This window comes from Ailuropoda melanoleuca, chromosome 11 (assembly GCF_002007445.2).
Source record: "Ailuropoda melanoleuca isolate Jingjing chromosome 11, ASM200744v2, whole genome shotgun sequence".
NCBI lineage: Eukaryota > Metazoa > Chordata > Mammalia > Carnivora > Ursidae > Ailuropoda > Ailuropoda melanoleuca.
The window spans coordinates 56,933,316-56,955,413 of NC_048228.1; the positions used below are offsets into that span (position 1 = coordinate 56,933,316).

At 37.2% G+C, this 22,098-nt stretch overlaps 1 protein-coding gene across 1 annotated transcript in view; it reads left to right on the forward strand.

The window, feature by feature from the left end:
* Positions 1 to 22,098, forward strand: part of LOC100481638 (transmembrane protease serine 11F) — a 78,492-nt gene that overhangs the window by 39,642 nt on the left and 16,752 nt on the right. The window contains exons 3-7 of the mRNA XM_019792765.1: positions 434 to 552; positions 13,046 to 13,113; positions 15,151 to 15,314; positions 17,567 to 17,605; positions 21,539 to 21,740. Of these exons, the coding sequence (XP_019648324.1) occupies positions 434 to 552; positions 13,046 to 13,113; positions 15,151 to 15,314; positions 17,567 to 17,605; positions 21,539 to 21,740 (592 nt within the window). The remainder of the gene's footprint in view (positions 1 to 433; positions 553 to 13,045; positions 13,114 to 15,150; positions 15,315 to 17,566; positions 17,606 to 21,538; positions 21,741 to 22,098) is intronic.

The following is a 22,098-nucleotide window of genomic DNA, read 5'->3' on the forward strand; positions in this document are numbered from 1 at the left end:
TAGGCAAAAAGTGAAAACAATAAATACTAATACTTATCAGTAGCATGGAAAAAATTGATAACCTGTTCAAAGTACTCATAATCTTACCTAAGATATACCTATGCTATAATTCTTTGAGGAAATTGATAATTTTTACATGACTTTCAGCAATTGCTTTCAATATTTATTTTCCATATTGCCTGTCCAATTGTATGAAAATTTTGATATGCATAAACACTGTAAATGAAGTATTCCAAAAGTGTACTTGGAGGCCTGAATTTTCTATTTTAGCTGGATACAATGATAAAATTACAAAATATTTGAAAAGTGCCCATAATAACTTTTGTACCAAGAGAGAAATAAACTACATTATAGTAAACCTATTTCCTGGAGTTGGGGGACAAGAAACTGATTATATTTAAGCATGGATCTTTTGTTTATGTTTACCTTTCAGATGATAAATCATTCTATTACCTTGCCTCTTTTAAAATCACAAATATAAAATACAAAGAAAATTATGGAATGAAAAGCTCAAGAGAGTTTACAGAAAGGAGTCATCAGATTGAGAGAATGGTAAGCCTAATAGAAATTTCAAAAGTTTATGAATGAGTTTTTCTGTTTCACTTTCAGTGTGTTTGCTCTAAGAACTTAGCCTCTCTATGCCTCAATCTCTTCTTCTGTAAAATGTGGATAATATCTCGCCCATATGGTTGTTCAGGATTAAATAACTTAATATACGTAAAATACTTAGAATAATGTTATATACCATTAAATATGTGTAGATTAGAGTAGGCTACTAATTAGCAACTAAGAAAACTGTTGGTTGAAACAGATGTTCTCCCTATTTTTAGTTCTTGACTTTCTGTCCTGGTTCATTGTCCTTAAACTTTTTTAACATCAGAATATATGATTGCCATGTTTGCCTTATCATTTTTTATTATGTTTTTAAAAGCATGTAAAGCATCACATACAAGATGTACATCTATCTATCTATATACAGAGAGAGAGAGATTTTTTTTGAGAGAGAGAGAGAGATTGGGGCAGGGAAAGGCAGAGGGAGAGAGAGAGAGAGAGAGGGACTCTAAAGCAGGCTCCATGCCCAGCACGGAGCCCAGTGCAGGGCTGGATCTCACAATCCTGAGATCATGACCTGAGCCAAAATCAAGAGTAAGAAGCTTAACCCACTGAGCCACCTAGGTGCCTGCGTCTATAATTTTTGAAATCAGTCTCAAATCTAGTTATGCCTCTTATGGTTTCCTTTGAAAACTATGCATTTATCAAGGCACTTCTAACTTTCAAAGTATATTAGACAAGCTAATTCTCTACAAGCTAAATCAAACTGAATAGTCTTCCATTTTTTGTCCCATGAAAAGCATGTCTGTGGAGACCATAGATTTGTTTAGCAAAAACCAGTATATTAATTAGCCGAGAGTGTACTCCTTAAAGCTTATGAGAGTTATTCTGGAACAATAAAGTAATCATTCTATAGAAAGAAGACTGGATTAGTATGATGATTTATGATTAGCTCAATTAAAAGATGACTTTAGCACTTCAACCCTCACTCATTGTACGTTCCTTTCTCTGAATTATTAACAATGTAGGAAAGTATTTGCATTTTATTTAGTTATTTATCTTTATATAGGTTGATTCTAAATATCGAAAACCAATGAACAGTATTTTCATATCCATAGTTATTTAAAGTGTTTGTAATTTAACAAAACAGTGGTTTTTTTACAATTGTGTTGTCACACAAGAATGTTCCCAAAAGCAATGTTTTTAAAAGATTTTATTTATTTATTTATTTATTTATTTATTTATTTATTTGACAGAGAGAGAGACAGCAAGAGAAGGAACACAAGCAGGGGGAGTGGGAGAGGGAGAGCAGGCTTCCCGCTGAGTAGGGAGCCCAATGTGGGGCTCAATCCCAGGACACTGGGATCCAGAACACTGGGATCATGACCTGAGCCAAAGGCAGATGCTTAATGACTAAGCCACCCAGGCTCCCCCTCCCAAAAGCAATTTTGGGTACTACTCACTCATTATTTTAAGTCCTCCACAATTTTACTATATCCTCAGATATGTCCAAAGTCTCACTATTTCTTTATTTCTTTAATTCTTCTTTCTCAAAACTTTATCCTTTCTGCTTCAATTTGAACTGGTTGCTTTCTAGGTTCTCTCCAGAGAGGTAACCTGGGTCCAAACAGGATTTCTCTAGTATGTGAGAGCCATTGCTTCTTGCATCACATATTTTTCTTGATATGGTGCGTTATGTCCTTAAGCACCTTCCTTAAGGAAAAAAAGTGCACAGAAGGTAACATTTCTGTATTATTTTATGTTAAAAAAATGCTTTATTCTATAGTCCACTCAAGCGACAGTATCATCTGAGGCCTTGCTTCATTTGTATTACTCTATCACTGCAGCTGATGAGAAATTTTGTTTCTTTTTAGGTAATTTCTTCTTTCTCTAGAAGCTTTTCTACTCTATTTTTTTGTTTTCTGAAATTTCATAATGATGTGTCTTGGCATTTGGTATTTTTTCTTTTGTTCATTTTTGTTGGGATATCATTATACTTTAGATACAGTGTAAAACATTTTAAAGAACGATAATAAGATGAATATCCAAGAACTCACCACCAAATTTCAGAAATAGAACTTTACCAGTACCTCTGAAGCCTCTATATGTTCTTCTTTCTCTATTCTTCATAGTTAAAAACTATTTCGAATTTGGATATAATCATTCTGTGGTTTTATCACCTATGTATACATAGTCAAATACTATATTATGCAATTTTACCTCTTTTGAACTTTATGTAAATATAATCATATTATATATTTCTGTGACTTCATTCTTTCACTTAACATTATGTTTTTGAGATTTTCCCTTTTTGATGCATGTAGCTATAGTTTGTTTTCACTTCCATGTAGAATGTTCTAGAAAGAATATATTACTATTTATTAATTCGTTGACAAATATTTCAGCTATTTTTACTTTTATAATTATGAACAATGTAGCTAATTAACATCCTTGCAGATTAGTGCATGCACTCCTAGTGCATGTGCAAGAGACTCCGCAGGTCATAAACCAAGCAGATGGTTTGCTGGGTTATAGGTTATGCTCAGACTCAACTTTATCAGATTCTGATCAATGGTTTTCCAGGGGGTTTGTAGACATTGGCACTGCCACCAGCAGGGAATGAGTTCACACATCAGAATTTTCTACAAAATTGACTTTTGCCAAACTGGTATGTATGTATATGTGTATGTATGTAACTCATTATGAATTCAATTTGCATTTTCCTGATTATTAATAATGTTCATCAGCAGTTATCAACCATTTGTATTTTGTCCTTTATAAATACCTACTTGTGATCTTTTGCCCATTTCTTTTTTCTTTTTCTTTTTCTTTTTCTTTTTCGTTTTTTACTTAACATACAGTATAATATGCCCATTTCCTATTGTATTTTTGTCTTTTAATTTATTCTTAGAACATTATTTGGGAAAAAAAGAAACATTTTTGGGGGAAATGAAGCCTTCATTTTGGGAAATGAATCTTTTTCCATTTTGTGATTTGCCTTTTCATTTTTTAATAATATATTTTAATGAACACTATTCTGAATTTTAATATCATTAATTACATCATTTTTTATTAGTAGTATTCTTCGTGTTTGTATAAGAAATCCTTTCTGATCCTGATGTCACTGTCTTTAAAAAAATCAGTTTCCTTTTTTCATTTAAGCCTTCTTTATTCTACATGGAATTCATATTTGCATATGTGTTTGACATAGGGATTTAATTTCATTTTTCCCCCTATATGAATAAAACATTTCTCTTAGCACAACTGATTGAGCAGTCCGTTTTTCTTGGCTGATCTGCCATGCCATCTGTGCCACAAGTCAAGTTTCCATGTGTGAATCAGGATGTTGCTATGCTTTCTAATCTGTTCCATCGATCTGCTTGTTTTGCATTGTGTCAATACTGCATTGTTTTGACCTCTGTAGTTTGACAGTAACTATTGATACTTGTTATATTAGTTTCCTAGTGTTGCTGTACTAAATTACCACAAACTAGTGGCTTAAATCAATAGAAATTTATTCTCTCACAGTCATGGAAGCCAGAAATCTGAATCAAGGTATCAATAGTGCTGGCTCCCTTGGAAGGCACTAGGGAAGAATCTTTCTTGCCTCCTTCAGCTTCTGGTAGCTTCAGACATTCCCAGACATAATTTTAATGAGGTTTTCAAAAAAAGGAGAGAATATATAGTCAATCTGCTATCTTGGACAAAAATCTCCTTATTTGCATGTGATCGAAGTTCACCATTCCAAAATTAACATCTACAGAATCAAAACTAAATCTCCTTCCATAAGAATACCTCCAAATCCTTGAATATTTTATTCCTTTCCCTTCACTGTATCTCATTCTACTTCAACTTTCTCAAAGGAGAGTGAATACAATTAAAATTTTATGCAATGTGCATTTGTGCATAATAAATACGCAGGAGTTTTCTGGTTAGTTCCAATATCTTTTATGATGACAACAATTTATTGGTCTTTTGTTTTTTATCATCAGAGACTGTTAAGCTAATACCTCCTCAGAAATGTGAAAGGTTCTCTTATATTGTTTAACTGCAATTTTTTCTTTCTCTTTCACATTCATTTCATGAAGCCAGTTTCCTTACTTCACCTGTCCCTACCCCTCAGGACCTCCTTTACTGTGCCCATGGGCAGCTCCAAGAGGATGTCAACACTGTGGGGCAAGGAAGTAGAGAGAAGGGTAGAGAAGGAGGACAGGAGTTAGGGCAGGCCCTGTGTGGGGGTATAGGGCTCCTGCATCCCTCTGGGATCTGAGCCTGGAAGGCTTTGACAGAGTCTGGTGAATGCCTCAGTGGAAATGGTAATTCCTGGCTAGTTTGAGTTTGATGTATGTGGCCTTCATCTCCTTGGCTTCAGGGTTCTGCACATCTTTGAATCCCTCCCCTTTGGTGCTCACTATCTGGTTGTTGATTTATTGGATCAGCTTCTTGAGGGCCTCCCTGGGAGCCATGCGCTGGTAATCTCCTGAAACTCTGTGTTATCCACCATCATGTACTTCTGCAAGATGAAGCATTTCAGTTCCTTTTAAGGACCCTCTGAGGCATCTGGGCAGGTCCTGGTTGGGGCCATTCCAAGCTGGAGTCCCCTCCTCCTTCCCCTCTACCAACATTTGCACAAATTCTTCCAAGTCTCCCTGAGCTGTTGCTAGTATCCACTGGGCCTGCTCCACTGAATAAGGAGGGAACACCTCTAAGAGTACATGCACACCTGGAAGCAACTCTTCCTCAGCACTGGCTGATTCATCCTTGGTGTCTACAATAGTAGCATATAGGAGAAGCCCTAGTCTCTTTGTTGAGCTTTTCAGGCCACTGCAGGAGCTGTGTGGAGATGGGCAACACACCTTGGACTACAGAGCTCTGAGTTTGCAGGTTCTCTTTTTTCTTGGAACCACTCAACTGCCCTAAGAGCTTCTGCATCATGTCCCCTATTGTACCACTTGAAATGTGGGCAAACCAGGCACATAAGCCATCATCATCTCAGTGAAGGCCTCCACATTGAAGGAGGATGAATTTTACTTTTTCCACTCTGATTTGAATGGTTTTTATTTGCTTTTCTTACCTGATTGCTCTGTCTGAGATTTTCAGCATTGAATTGAACAGAAGTGGTGAGAATGAGCATTCTTGTCTTGTTTCTGATTAAAGGAAAAGTTTTCAACTTTTTACCATTGAGTATATCAGCTGTGGACATGCCATATATGGCCTTTACTATGTTAAGGTACATGCCTAATTTGTTAAGAATTTTTAATCATGAAAGGATGTTGAATTTTATCAAATGTTTCTTTCCCCATTAAGATGATCATATGGTTTTTATTCTTCATGCTGTTGTTGTGGTGTATTACATTTATCAATGTAGTTATGTTGAACCATCCTTGCATTCGAGGGATAAATCTCATTCGATAATGGTGTATGATCCTTTTACATGCTGTTGAATTTGCTTTGCTAGTATTTTGTTTAGGATTTTTGCATCTATATTCTATCAGGTGTATTGGCCTATACTTTTCTTGTAGTCTCCTTGTCTGGCTCTGGTATCAGGGTAATGCTTACCTCATAAAATGAGCTTAGAAGTATTTCTTCCTCTTCAGTTTTTTGGAAGAGTTTGAGATGGATGGTATCAATTCAAGAAATGTTTGGTAGAATTCACCAGGAAAGTCCTGGACTTTCCTTTGTTGCAAGATTATTGATTATTGATTCAATTTCCTTTCTGTTACTGGTCTCTTCAGACTTTCTGCATCTTCATGACTTAATTTGGATAGATTGCATGTTTCTAAGAATGTACCCATTTCTTCTATGTTACCTAATTTGTTGGCTTATAATTGTTCACAGCAGTCTCCTATCATCCTTTTTAATTTCTGTGGTATTGGCTGTAATGTCTCCTCTTTCATTCTTGATTTTATTTGAGTCTTCTCTCTTTTACCCTTAGTCTAACTAAAGGTTTGTCAAATTTGTTTACCTTTTCCAAAAGCCAAATCCTAGTTTCATTGATCTTCTCTATTTTATAGTCTCTATTTCATTTATTTCTGCTCTTCTTTGTTATTTCCTTCCCTCTGGTAACTTTGGGCTTAGTTTTTAGTTTTTTTCCTAGTTCCTTAAGGTATAAAGTTAGGTTGCTTATTTGAAATCTTTCTTTTTTTTTTCTTTTTTAAATTAAAATATTTTATTTATTTATTTGAGAGACAGAGATAGCTAGTGAGAGAGAGCATGAGCAGGGAGAGTTTAAAAAATGACTAATACAGTAATTAAAACAAGATAATTGGTTTTTTTTTTACTAGGAGTTACTGCTTCAATTATGTTAAAGTCAATGAGTGAAGTATGACTATTTAACTCAATGCAGTACAGCAAGGAACTACGGAGTACCTATTCTAATTATCACTGAGCTAGATATCATTCTAATGCAGACTGATCCTTACTTTCCCATTGGAGACATTAGGTAATTAGTGCATCCTGGTAGGATTCCACACCTTGGGGCCAGTGCTCTGAAAACTTGTTGTTGTTTTTTTAATTTAAAAATAAATATAAATAGAAGTTCTAATATTTTTTTATATCCTCAATGAATCATTAGCATCACTTTGAAAATCAATGCTCAGAATAATCCAAAAATTAATACTAAATTATGTAACAGAGGTAATTGCACCCAGAGGTAAGAGGGCTGGGCTGTTTGTGTTATACCAACAAGGTGTGTCCAAGTAAGGTGAAGCACAAGCTCCCAGACATCAATAAGTAAGGTGCTCCGGTCAGACAAGGGCAGGCCTCTGGAGAAGTGTTGGTGTGAGCTGTTACCAACCAACATTTATAGAAGCTGGAGCATTAGTGCACTTGCCCAGTAAATGCAGTTTAGATAGGGAACAAATATCTGCTACAATTCCTCTTTTACCACAATTCATCATCTGTAAGTGAATTCAGCTTCTTAATGAATTTCTTAAGAGGAAAAAAATTATTTTCCTGTAAGTGATTAGAGACAATATAATTCCCATTGGCCTAGGCCTCCAGCTCATCTAAGACATGATCCTGATTTTGTTTCTTTTTCTTCTATTGCTCTGTAAATTCCCATAATAAATGGGACAGTTTGGGTAGAAAGTAGCAGAAACCCAATGAACAAGTGAAGGAAGGAAGGAAGGAAGGAAGGAAGGAAGGAAGGAAGGAAGGAAGGAAGGAGGGAGGGAGAGAAGATTGTTAGGAAAATCTAGAGATTCATTTGACTTTCAGGTATGGTGGGATTCAGAGGCTCAAACAATGTCTTCAGGCTTTCTCCATATGGCAGGTGACATAGCTTACATCTACTCTATATTCATATGTTTCCAGGTATTAACTGAAGCAGGAAAAGACAATTTCCCATAATAGTCCTTGGAGGAAAATTTGAAGAACCAGTCTAGTTGGCCAAAGTTGGAATATATCCTCAATCCTACACTAATCACTGTGACCAAGAAAATAAATCTGTGCCATCTTTGTGGTAGATGGGATAAGAGGCAAGTTTAGCTCCATCTGGGCCATATGGAATGAGTTCCCTGTAGGAAAAAAGGGGTCTCTTAGCAGGAAAAAAAGGGGGGGAGTACCGATGAATACACAATAACTCTAATTCTAAAATTTTAATCTCTAACCCAGATATCTCTGAACCCTAGACTTGTGCATTCAATGGTCTACTTGACATTTCCACTTGGATCTCTCATAGGCATCTTGATGTTATATCTAAATCCAATTCTTAAAAGTTCTTCCTTTTCTCACTCTCTAATTCCTATTTTTTTCCACTCAGCCAATGACATCACTGTCCATCTAGTTACCAGAATACTATTTTTCCTTATCCTCATGTCTAATTCATTCACAAATGATGTTTCTATTTCTAATTCACTGTCTCCATCCTGGACCTAGCTAATGCATTCCCTCATATGGGCAGCTTACCATAATCATTGCTTCCATGCAGGCTCCCTCTAATATCTTGTCTACATAGCAACCAGATGATCTTTTAAAAACATATTATATATTACTTTGCTTAAAATCTCATAAGTGGTTTCCAAATGTACTTAGAATAAAATCCAAACTTTTTATGAAGTCCTCCAAGGAACTTAATGCTCTGGCTCTGACTATTCCTCCAATTTCTACGCTCTCTTCCTTGCTCACCTCTGACCATATTGGCCTTCTTTTTGGATGCTCTGCACATTCTGTTCCTTCTACCTGGAAGATTGTCCCATGATCTTGTTCTTTTTGCTTATTTCTTCTGATCTTTCAGATATCACTTAAATGTCCCTCCTTGGAGAACCCTTACTTATTATAGACCCCATTATCCTATATTACTTGACTATATTAATAGTTGCCTCTTATAATTAACTTATTTTTGTTGATGACTGTCTATCCCTCTATTCTATGAGTCCAGGGACCACAACTTTTTGCTTACTAATTTTTATCCAGTGTTGTCTCAGTGCCTTAAAAATAGAATATTCCTTATCAATTGCATTGAGTGAATAAATGAGTGAGAAAAAAAGGAAGGAGACACAAAATAGTGAAAGAGTCATGAAGAGATCCAAAAACTGGCATTATTTCTTCACACTTGTTTATGATTAACCACAGCTGGAGAATCAATCAGTTAATGAAAATGTTATTGTACACCTATTTTGTGCAAGACTGTGAAGGATGCCAAGGTCTAAACAGTACAGTCTCTTCCTTATTGGAGTTTTTTTTTTTTTATTTTAAATTCAGTTAGCCAACATATAGAACATCATTAGTTTCAGATTTAGAGTTCAGTAATTCATCAGTTGCATATAATACTCAGTGCTCATCACATCACATGCCCTCATTAATGCCCATCACCCAGTTACTCCATGCCCCCACCTACCTCCCCTCCAGCAACCCTCAGTTTCTTTCCCATAGTTAAGTGTCTCTCATGGTTTATCTCCCTCTCTGATTTCTTCCCATTCCATTTTTCCCTCCCTTTCCCCTATGATCTCCTGCATTGTTTCCTGTATTCCTCATATGAGTGAAACCATATGATAATTGTCTTTCTCTGATTGACTTATTGGAGTTTATAATGCAGTTTATGTATGAAAGTCTGTGCACGGGAAAGAATACAAACAAGATAGTTAGGTAACAAGACAATATGGCAATATGAGAGCTGTCACAGTACAGAATATAATTGTCAAATATATATGATGTGAACAAAAAGTATTTTAGGAGTTCAGAGGAAGGAAAAATCCCATTGGACTAGCAGGAAGTTTTCTTGGAGAGGAAAGGAATAGGGATTTGTCTTCTTGGTATGTCCACCCTCTGTTGTATTTCCCTAACAGTAGCAAAAATCCGCAGAACTTGCCTGACTTATTTTCATGGGTGGACCTGGAAAGGGATTCCCTAGCTGGCAGCCAGTAACTACTGATCTTTCATGAGGACTTAATCTGCATGCAGTTCCCAGCCAGAGGGAAGGTGCAAGCTCAGCCTTGTGGAAGATAGTAACTAGATGTACTATTAGTCAGCGTCACAAGTATTGTTTCAAACATGTCATTTTGTTTTTTGACTCTGGAGTTCAAACCAAGGACTCCAAGTAGGATCTGATTTTAAAGTGAACTTTTTTTCCCATTTTAGCTTAGACTCTATCTTGTTTTAAACGGAATAATCTCTAAAAAAAAAAATCTATTCTTAGGTTTGGACCATGAGAAGGGAAGGATACAATTAGTTTTTGTAACTTGGACTAAATGTAACATTACTGTGTTCTCAGTAGAAAAATGTAAACAGTAAGTTCATTTTCTCCATTAATTGCTTACAGTGATGATTAGGTGTCTAAAAAGAAACAGTTTTTCAGAAGCAGAAAAAATGCAATCTCCCAAGAGATGAACTATTATGAGATTTAGATTCAGGGAATAAAAGATGTATCTGAGGTCTTCTTTAAGTGTTTCCTGCCCCAGGACTCTCTACCCAGCACCAAACTGAACATCTGTCATCAGGTATATAAGTATATAAGTATAAGAGTTGTCAGGGTCACTTAATATACTTAAGAACACAAGATCAGGCTCCAGATTCCCTGAGTTCATATGCCAGAACTAGCACTTTCTTCGACAAGTTTACTAAAGTGTCCTGGCACAGTTCCTTTACCTTTAAAATGAGGCTGATGAGAATTTAAAAAATACTTTACTCCTAAGGTGGTATGAGGTTTAAACAAAGGAACTGGCTCAATGCATACCCTGTAAGCTATTATTAGTGGTCACACCAGTACTGTACTGTGCCAGAATCTACCCATTTTGAAAACAGAGGTCAACTCCTCTGGGAATGAAAGTCTTTCTAATAATCACATTTTAGTTTGAATGGATTCTTAGCACTTTCTTATACTTGGATATGACAGAATCCTGATCCTTTCCCCAAACGCCATTATGTGCACCGTTCAGAATTTCAGAGGACATTTATATAAGGTGTTGGAGACCTTAACATCAGATTTTCTCCCTGTTCCGAGATACAGAAATAAAATGAGCTCAGAGAAGCTTAGTGAAATCATAAGCGACATAACTCAAAAGTGATCCAAACCCCTGGAATGACCATACGGAAGGAGCTCACACTGGAGTCTCCTGGCTCCCACTTGCTTTAGATTCCCGTGGATTTCTACTTATACTTGGCAACATGATTTGCAGATGAAACAAAACAATGTGTTATTATCTTCTTCCCTTTACCATATTGTTGATTCTTAACTCATTTATTCATTCATGGAGTTATTCAAACATGCATTGAATATTTACTGTGAGTCAGGCAGTGTTCGAAACACTGAAGATAAAAAGATGGATCAGACACACTCCCTCCCATCACATAGCTCACAGTCTAAAGTGGGGGAAAGGCACAACTGTGAACTGGTATGATAATCACTATAACAGCCTCATGTGCAAGATGCTGGGGTGGTCCAAATAAAGGAGTGTTGAACTTTGAGGAGGCAAATCAAAGATAACTTATTGGTCCCTAGAGTGTCTGGATGGTAACAAAATTGTCATTAAAGGAATTGCCAGAGGAAAAAAGTGCATTGTGGGAAGAGGAAATGAATGTGCAAAGCCACAGAGGTGTGAACCAGTCTAGTGGGATTGGGAAAGAGTAAGTCATTCAGTAGATAAGAAAATAGGCATTGAAGGTAGAGGTGGGGCCAGGGTGAACGAAAGTGTAAGATTGTGGAGCTTGCACTGAGGGAGATATTGGGCTTGAAGCAGGAGTATAACATACTCGGATTTGTACTTTAGGGATGTCACCCTTGTTGGTAGCATTGTGGGGGAACAGCAGAGAAGAGAGATCAGAGTAGAATGGCAGAAACGTGCCAGTGAGGGGATACTGCAGAGGCCCAGACACAAGTTTCGAAGATGCTGATTTCAGAACATAGCAGTGGAATTGGAGGAAGGGAGGGAGATTCAATATTTAGTAGGTAAAATCTATTGAGAAGTGTTACTAGTCTAAGGAGTCAGGGAGAGGGATAAATCTTGGGGGGAGATAGGCAATATTCCTCCTTCCCAGAGGATGTAGTAAGGAGGGGAGGGGGCAAGATTTACCAGGGAGGTGGGCCTTATGTAAACTTATGTGGACCTGCAATTTCTGATTTCTGATTCTCAGTCCAGTGCTTTTTACTGTGAGGCACTGCCTCAACAGTCTTTTGGGAATTAGGTCCCAGGAAATCAGCTCACTGAACAACCAAATCTTTCAATACCTCAGGCTGGAAAAGCTGAGTAATAAAACGCTGATGGTATAGAGTGTGGTGAAACTTATTCCCAAAACTGGTACTAGTTGTGAAAGCCTGCCTGCCACAGAAAGGTGACTAACTAGTGAGGGCGTCAGAGTCAAAGGACACATATTGCTGCTTATTGTGCCAAATGCTTCAGTAATGGGATAATCATTTAAGAAAGCAATGAGTTGATACAAATAGTGGACTAGTTTCCATATTTGGGAATAAGACAAATTTAGGGTGGGCTTTCTTAAAAGTGAGGGTGCTGGGGCACCTGGCTCCGTCGGTTGAGTGTCTGACTCTTGATTTCAGCTGGAGTGTGGAGCCTGCTTGGGATTATCTCTTTCTCCCTCTCCCCCACCTCTCCCTGCACGTGCTTACTTTCTCTCTCTCCCTCTCAAAAAGATAAATTTAAATTATATTAAATTAAATTAAAAGTCAGGATGCTGCCTTTAAAAATAGCACAGATACTTAAATTAATTTGACAATAATCAAAATGAACATTACCATAGTTTACCGTACACCAGGCAAGGTGTAAAATGTGTGATAAACATTATTTCATTTAATCTTCAAAACAACTCTATGAGGTAGATATTGTTGTTATCTTGTTTTACAGAGGCTTAACAAAATTACATAATTTTGTTAAGGTTATACATTTCTGCAAGGATTGGAACCTTTTAGCCTTACCACTATGTTAAACCAGTTCCAATCTGGGAATAAACCAAAATTGTCTTTGCCTCAACTGTCTAGAAAAGACAAGGAGTAACGTTTTTCTTACGACTAATATTTCTCTTATTTAATGTTTCTAACCAGATGTCTAGGATATTTCGACGTTCTTCTGGAGGGGGTCGGTTTATCAAATCTCATGTTATCAAACTGAGGTATGTAAACTTAGTTTGCAAATTTTATTTAAGACTTTAATTTATTTGAGAGAGAGAGAGAGAGAGAGAGAGAGGACATGAGCAGGGAGGAGGGACAGAGGGAGAGGGAAAACCAGACTTTCATCTGACCCGGGATCCCAACCCAGGGTTCCATCCCAGGACCCTGGGATCATGACCGGAGCCAAAGGCAGACGCTTAACTGACTGACACACCCAGGTGCCCTAGTTTGCAACTCAAACCAGTACCCTTAAGAAACACTCAATCAACATGACTGTCCAGCTCCCTCGGGAAAATCTTTGCAGGAATACAGAGACTTCATAAATCCTGAGCAATCCAGCTTATACTGCATAGACATTTCCCAGTCACAATAGGAAGAGGCCAAGTGCTTCATATCAAGAGGCAATATCAGTTATTAGACATTGGAAAGGGAGGAATAGCCCTGTGACACACCTGCTCCTTTAGCTCAGGACTAAGTAGAATTTAGACCCACTCTCTTTTGATCATCCTCATTTTAAGCCTATCCAACAACAGCAGACTATGACTTTCTCTGCAATAAGGTTTTTCTTTAATGCCATTGCATTTTTGTTATTATTCTATTACCTTTTCATTTTCTGATAGAAAGCAATATGCATAAATTGAATATATACTTGTTGTGTATCTTGTTTTCTACCTATTTTGATGAAAAACTAAATTTTTTCTGTGGCTATCAATCAATATACAAATATAAGTATTTGTAATACCTATTTGTCTGCTTCACTTCTTGATGGTAAAGTAAATATACGTGTGGTTAGGGAGCCCCTGCCTTTTCTTCTCTCCCACTCTCTACTTTTGTTCCTTCCTATCTTTGCTTTCCCCTTCCCCCCTCCTTCCTTCCTTCTTTGATTCTTTATCTGTTTTTTTATAATTTTTATTTTGTTATATTAGTCACCATACAGTACATCCCCACTTTTTGATGCAATGTTCCATGATTCATTATTTGCATATAATACCCAGTGCACCATGCAATATGTGCCCTCCTTAATACCCATCACCCGCCCATCCCAATCCCCCACTCCCCTCCCCTCTGAAGCCCTCAGTTTGTTTTCCAGAGTCCACAGTCTCTCATGGTTCATTCCACCTTCTGTTTACCCCCCCTTCCTTCGTCCCCTCCTTCTCCTACCGATCTTCTTATTTCTTATGTTCCATAAATGAGTGAAACCATATGATAATTGTCTTTCTCTTCTTTATCTGTTTTAAGGTTAAATTCAACCTCAGAGGGCAATTGGAGGATTTCTAGACCTACACATTATAGTATAATACGTGATTCCTTTATCAAAAGATTTCCTTTAATAAGTGCTTTCTCTAATTTTCCACTTATCAAACACATATTAACTAACCATCAAATCCCCCAAAATAAATGGCTTAACACAATAAAGGTTTATTTCATTTTCATGGCATAGTCCAAAGACTCAGCAGGGACTTGGGTGCTGGGAGAGATGTGGAATAGAATTGCCTACTGGAACTTCAGCATCTGGTTGGCAAATACAGGAAGAGTAAAAGCATGGAGGCCAGTGTGGGATGTGCCAGGGGCAGGCTGGATGTGGGGTACATCATTTCTGCCCACATTCCATTGTCCAGAATTCACGAGAGTTTTACTAAACTGCAAAGGAGGGCAGGAAATGAAATCTAGCTCTATTGTCAGGAGGCAAACGTAACTGGATTTCATGAATGCAAAGCATTGTCTCTGCCATACCAGTACTGAAATATGATGTTGGTTATGATGGCTCAGAATGTCTCAAAAAGCAAATTGTTTAAGTGCATATAAAGCATGAATTCATGAACATCTCCTCCTCTCCCGACCCCCTGCAGACTATGAGCTAAGTAAAGAGCAAGACAATTGTTTTCAGCTACATATCTGAGCCCATATTTCTAGAGATAATTTAGAAATCTGATGTACATATATTTCATCTACTGTTTTTTAAAATTCAGTGTGAATCTTAAGAGGTAAAAATAGTTAATGATTAGAGAGGTGGCTTTATCTGCTTTTTTGCTCTTCAGTCCTGATGAACACGGCACGAGAATTTCTATGGTGCTCATGTTTCGATACCCATCGACTGACAGTGCTGAGCAAATCAAGAAAAAGATTGAAAGGATTTTATATCAAAGTCTGAAGACAAAACAGTTGCCTTTGACTATAAACAAGCCATCCTTTAAACTCACATGTAAGTCCTTTTACCATCTTTGCGGTTCCCTTGCAGTCCTCTTTATTTTTCATAAGAATTTAGGTCAATGTCTTCTCCCATTTTAAGACTTCACCACTGTGAAGTCTTATCAGTGTGTAATAAAACTAAAATAAAAATTCACTATAAGGCAAAGTTTAATTTTCAGAATTTATTTTCATATTTGATTAAGGCTTTTGCTAAGGTTTCTCAATTATTTCCCATATACCATGTCATATCTTTTCAAAAGCATGAGAGGGTAGGTATTATTTTCTGCCATTTTAAGGAAGTTGAGATTCAAGGAAAATGTGAGACATGGGACTAGCAAGACTTGGGGGCCAAAACTAAAGCACAGGTGTTCTGAATCCCAGAAGTCTTTACAGGTCAGTTCAGGGGGTTAGCTTCTATAGTATCAGGGAAACAAACATCTTTATGAAAGTTTACTCCTGGATGGCGAATCATTGACATGATCTGCAAAGAGGTTCTCTAGATTATTTCCGATTTAAAGTGATGTTTCATTCATTTCCTCATTTATTCCTCACAAAACAAAATCAGAAAAGTCTTGTTTTTCCCCAAAAGTAGAAGGAAATGAGGCCAAAATACTAAGAAATTAAACTACCTCACAGCTAGTTGGAATCCAAGCTGAGAGGCATACTCATATGTTTCAAACGCTAAGTCTCAAGGTCAGGGACTGCGCCTTTTTTGTTCCTTACCCCTCCCCCCAAACACTAGAGTAAGTCTCACACACAACAGGTGTTCCAGTTGTGCTCACTGTTCTGATTAAGTACTTCAAGGGCAGCTATTTCTGATTTATTAGCAAGAAATGAGTCTTGCCCTTTGGACTGGAAAGTCTTTTCCCCATCCATGAATTTAAGAAAAAGGTTGTCTAAAGGTAATTTCTCTGTTGTTAGAAATAAGGAAAATCCTTAAAATCCATTTTGAGATAGAATTCTCACACACATTAATGACAACTTTCATGAAGTAATTAGAAATAATGAAGAGTATGGTATCTACCTTAAGTATTAATTATATCACAAAGTAAAACACATTTTTCAGCATTCTATAAATGGCAATCTCAAATTAAATTTCAATTTCTGATAATATAATTGCCCCTAATGCATGATTATTTATGTTAAAATGTCCATTGTAAAAGACACACTAAAGGGTTTTTTTTGCAATTTTTTTAAAAATAATTTTTACAGTTTTTTTTTAAATTTTTCAGACTTCTTGGTCATGCACGCTGACTTTTTATTACACAGATTGTTTTAATATCAAAATAACTGTATTCTATGACTATACTCAATAACCAAAATTCTCCTACAAATATTTTCTTCTGCCACATAAATATCTCATGTTAAATAAAGAGAAGTGAAATGTCCAGGAAACCTCTAGTAGGGCTTGGGGCTCACATTGCTTTCTTGGGGAGGTCAGTGTTCCTGAGGAGATCATCATATACTTCTTTATTTTCTCTGTCAAATAAACAAAACAAAACAAACACCAAACCAAAAAAAACAAAAACAAAAACAAAAAACAAAAGACAATGAAACTAAACTTGAACACGAAGAGAAGTTTAAAGGGAAAAAAGATGTCACAGAAGGGAGACATAAAGTGGTATGGTTGGGGTTTCTGGACTGGCTGTATGGCAAAGAGCTTCTTCATGTCTCTGCTGTCTGCTCCCTGAGCTGCAGCCTTCTACAATATTCACCATGAGGAAGAATCCTCAGTGAGAGAAGGCCATCAACCTACACTGAGTGAATTCCTATCCTTTGTAGACCAGGGCTGGAAATTGGGCTGTGAGGGGCCTGTGATACCCTTTGTTCCCTGGAGCTGCCCTTTCAACACTGGCCATCAGGCATATGCTTGACACACACTGGCTGGTGCATCTAATATGGTGAGCACCAGTTGTGATGGAATCGAAAGTTGCATCCTCGAGTTTTACTGGAGCTCCCAAAGAAGGTAATCAGGGACATTTATCCTTACCATTCTTTCCTAAATCTCTAATTTGTTTTTCAGATCTCATAGCAAAAATCGGAAAACAACAAAATGCTCTTTTCATTTTAAAGTAAAATTATATATTTTGGACCAAATCAAATCAGAGTTATACATGTATTACTTGGCTATGAAAAATTTCATACCCTTTTGAAATATGGATGCTTTGGATAATAAGCATTCCTTATAGTGACCATTTGAACAAAGTCACGTAAAAATAGGAACATATTCTTCTACCAACTAATTCAATTTTTTGTTTATTCCAGCTATTGACAGCAAAGAGATGAGGAATCTTCTCAACAGCCGTAAGTTCCAAAACCCACAATTAACTGTCCATTTCATAGCAAAGATAATGAATAAAAGCCACAGAAAAGTTAGAAGTAGAATTTATAAAGTCCTTTTTGCTCACCTTATGTTTTTGTAAACCAAATACTTGGTGTTTTTATTACTACTTATTTTTAACATTTAAAACATTTAAATTTATAAACTTACACCAAATACAATTTCAAGGTTTTTTTTTTTTAAAGATTTTTAAATTTATTTTAGAGAGACAGAGAGAGCACGGGGGGAGAGGCAGAGAGAGAATCTCTAGCAGACTCTGCACTGAGGACAGATCCCGAGGCAGGTCTTGATCCCAGGACCCTGAGATCATGATCTGAGCCGAAATGAAGAGTCAGCCGTTCAACCAACTGAGGCACCCAGATGCCCCTACAATTTCAAGTTTTATGACTTGCAGGATATACTAAAAAAATAATAATAATAATTACATAGTATTCTTACTATTACAAGTTTTGTAACTATCTTTCTAATATTGTAATTTAATATTCTCTCACAATTCAAGACAATGTTTTAAAGTGGTAACTAGTTAGGTTTTCTCCTGTTAAAATTTGTTTCCTTGCATCTTTGCTGAAATACCTGACATGTACGTTTTCTGCCTTCTCCCTTCCATTTCCTTTATCTCAACTTCTTATAGGATTACTGGGTCATACACGTTCCCCTATAAATTATATACACATTAATCCATTTTCTAATAGTGCTTTGTTATAGAGAAGAAATCTAAGACTGCTGCATTTTTTATTCTTACGTAGGTTATCTTTTTTGTTCTGGGATGAATGTAGGAAATATTTACCCTATAACTTTTTGCCAAGATAGCAAGATGAAATTATATTTTGCACTGATTTTTGACTAGACATTATGAATGTTTTCAATCTGTATATCATTTTTTTCTTGTTCTGGAAAAATGTTCTTCCATTATAAATTTGATGATTGATTTCCATTCTAATTGTTCTTTTTTTTTTTTCTCCCTCAGGAACACAGATGATTTATTTGAATTTTATTTTCTGCCCGTCATATCAATCATTATTTTTAGTTCCAGTTCAGTCACCTTCCTCTGCATTCAGAAAGATCTTATCAATTCTGTACTCCCCAAAACCACTTATCTCAGTTGTCTGGTGTCACTTCTTCTCTCCTTCCGTGTGGATTTTATATCTGCTATGATGTACCTGTGATTTCTTGAATTTTATTTAGTTACAGACAGCTCTTGTGTTATGGGTACTGTCCTATTTTCCCCCTTCTGTTTGGCTGCTTTTGTTACATAAAGATCATGTGTTTTTTGCACAATTTGGCTGATACCAAACACATGTCCTAAAATTTTTTGTAGAAAATAACTTTCAGAGAGGTGTCTCTCTCCTGAGTTTACATATCTGGTTTGGGGGGCCCTAACCATGCTATATGTTAGATGCAGGCTTAAGTTTTGATCTTACATGCAGAGTTTATGAAAACTACATCAACCTCCCATTTGCACCATCACGTGCAGCATTCACGGATGCCACTGCTCTTCCTTTCACTGTTTAAATTGCTTTCATGAGGCATCTCAGTCCATTCTTGGAGCTGTAACCAAATACCATAGACTGGGTATTTAATAAATAGCAGAAATTTATTGCTCACAGTTCTGGAGCCTAGAAGTGTCAGATCAGGGTGCCAGCATGGCCAAGTGAGGCACCTCTTCCCATTCACAGATTTCAAGTATCATCATGTCATGAGCAGAGGGGGCTCGGATCTCTCTGGAGACTCTTTAATAAGGCACTAATCCCATTCATGAGGGCTCCACCCTGGTGATTCAAGCATCTCCCAAAGGCCCCACCTACTAATACTATGACCTCTAAGGGTTAAGATTTTAATGAAACTTTGAGGGGTTCACATTCAAACCACCGCATGTGGTAACTACATTTTCATAGAACGTCTCATCATTCCTGTATCTCTCAACCGGACGGTGTGCCCGGAAATGTGGCTTCTGCGTCCATACAGAGGAAGAAAAGCGTTTATGAGTCACAGTGGGATGGTTTAAACAGTAGTTTCTGCTTGGCTAGGAACAAGTGCAGCGTAGCTTTATTTCCTGGGCTAGGGAATCACAATAGCAGTGAGCCAAAGGCTTTGCCAAGCTTACCAGGATTCCCTACACAACTCTGGTTCATGGGTTAGAGCTTAGGACGTCCAAGAAGCTGCTTTCAAACCCCGTCGGATATTGCAGTTTTTACCAGAATTTATAACTTTTTTCTTATCTTTCCTTACGTTGTGGTGATTTTGCTCCTTTTGCCTTTGAAAAAAACCATAGACTCAGATTTTTCATCTACAATGTGAGGATGACACCTAACAGAGAGTTGTTGTGAAAATTAAAGAAAATATATGTAACGTTACATATAAAGGCCTGGCTCAAAACTAGTAGATATTATTTATATTAGTATTACTTCCATGTCTATTTTAAGTGGAAGTTGGGAGAGGGAGGAAGTATTAGGCCCTACCAATACGGCACTATAATAGCCTAGAAATCCCATTTGTCCACTTTTATGGTCATTTTAAACTAGAGCTAATTAACTCTGAGGGAATTATGATGAATCTATAAATATGATTTCAGGCATATATATTTCAACCTGTTTCTGAGAAAATTCCTTTTTGAAAAAAAACTAGTATTTTTCATAAAAATATAAGTAATTAAAAGGTACTTTAATAGGGGCGCCTAGCTGGTTTGGTCGGTAGAGAATGCCATTCTCGATCCAAGAGTCATGAGTTTGAGCCACACATTGTATATAGAGCTTATCTTTTAAAAAATTAAAATAGGGGTACATGGGTGGCTCAGTCAGTTAAGCAGCTGACTCTTGATTTTGGCTCAGATCATGATCTCAGGGTCATGAGATGGAACCCCACATTGAGCTCTGGGCTCTGCTTGTCCCTCTTCCTCCCCCTTTGCTCTTCCCTTCCACCCTCTCCCTGCCTTCTCTCTCTTATAAATAAATAAATACATAAATAAATCTTTAAAAATAAATAAAAAATACAAATAAAAGGTACATTAATAAAATGCATCAATATGCTTTCAAGTCTTATTAAGGTTGATTTGAACTCTAACAAATTGAGGGTTTGCTATCAGAGAATCAGAAATTTTTAAAAACCTAGTCTTTCAAATTTTAGAGAACCAAAAAGGTCATTATTAAGACTGTTTAAATTCAGGGCTTGCAAAGACAATGTATAAATTCATGTCAAGGGAGAATCATGAACTGCATTCAGTACTGGGCTCTCTCTCAGGAGCAAGAACACAAGTTTGTTTTTTTTTTTTTAAAGATTTTATTTGTTTATTTGACAGAGATAGAGACAGCCAGCGAGAGAGGGAACACAAGCAGGGGGAGTGGGAGAGGAAGAAGCAGGCTCATAGCGGAGGAGCCTGATGCGGGGCTCGATCCCATAACGCCGGGATCACGCCCTGAGCCGAAGGCAGACGCTTAACCGCTCTGCCACCCAGGCGCCCCAAGAACACAAGTTTTGATGTAAATCCTCCTAATCTTATGTCACTTACCAGCTGGGGGACCCCTAGCAATTTAAGTTTTCTTTCCAAGGCTCAGATTTTTCATCTGAAAATGTGTTGCTATAAATAAATCTACAACATTTAGCAGAGGACCTACATATTTTTAATGCTCAATAAATTATTTATCCATTTATTTATCCATCCATATACGCTGAATAGAAAGAGAAGTTAATTCCCAGACTGGATGCCTTGACTGTTAGTCAGTATTTCTTCTGAACCTCAACAGGATCAAGTTGACCCCTATGGACTAACGTCAGACTCTGAGTCCTAGGAGGGGGTTAAAAATGGCAGGCACAATGGACTGCCAAAGCATCTGCACCCTATGTAATCAGCATTTCTCCTCCTTTTCACGAAAACAAGCTAACATATATTTCTGTGACAGGCTGTGGAATAAGGATGACATCTTCAAACATGCCTTTACCAGCATCCTCTTCTACTGAAAGGATCATCCAAGGGAGGGAAACAGCCCTGGAAGGAGAGTGGCCATGGCAGGTCAGCCTCCAGCTCATAGGGGCAGGCCATCAGTGCGGGGCCAGCCTCATCAGTAACACATGGCTGCTCACAGCAGCTCACTGCTTCCGCAAGTAAGTTCATAGGGCTGTTGTGAGTCTTCTTTGTCCAGTCATTACTGTCACCAATTCAGCACTTGGGAAAAGTCCAGCTCACCAGTTTCTCCTCTACTCCATTCAGAATGGATCCCGCCCTGTCCTCTGAATGCATTATGCTCTGTCTACACCATGTTCATGCACTCCCCTCTCTCTCTCTTTTCTCAATATTTATGATTTTTGGTTTGTTATCACTCTATGGGTCCCAGCACATATTTTCCTATATTATCATGACACCAGTGTTATCCTTCTACTATATCATAAATTATTTTAGTGTAAAGACTGTTATACATGTAACAAGTATAATCTCTTCCACATGCTCAAGGGAGAAAATTCG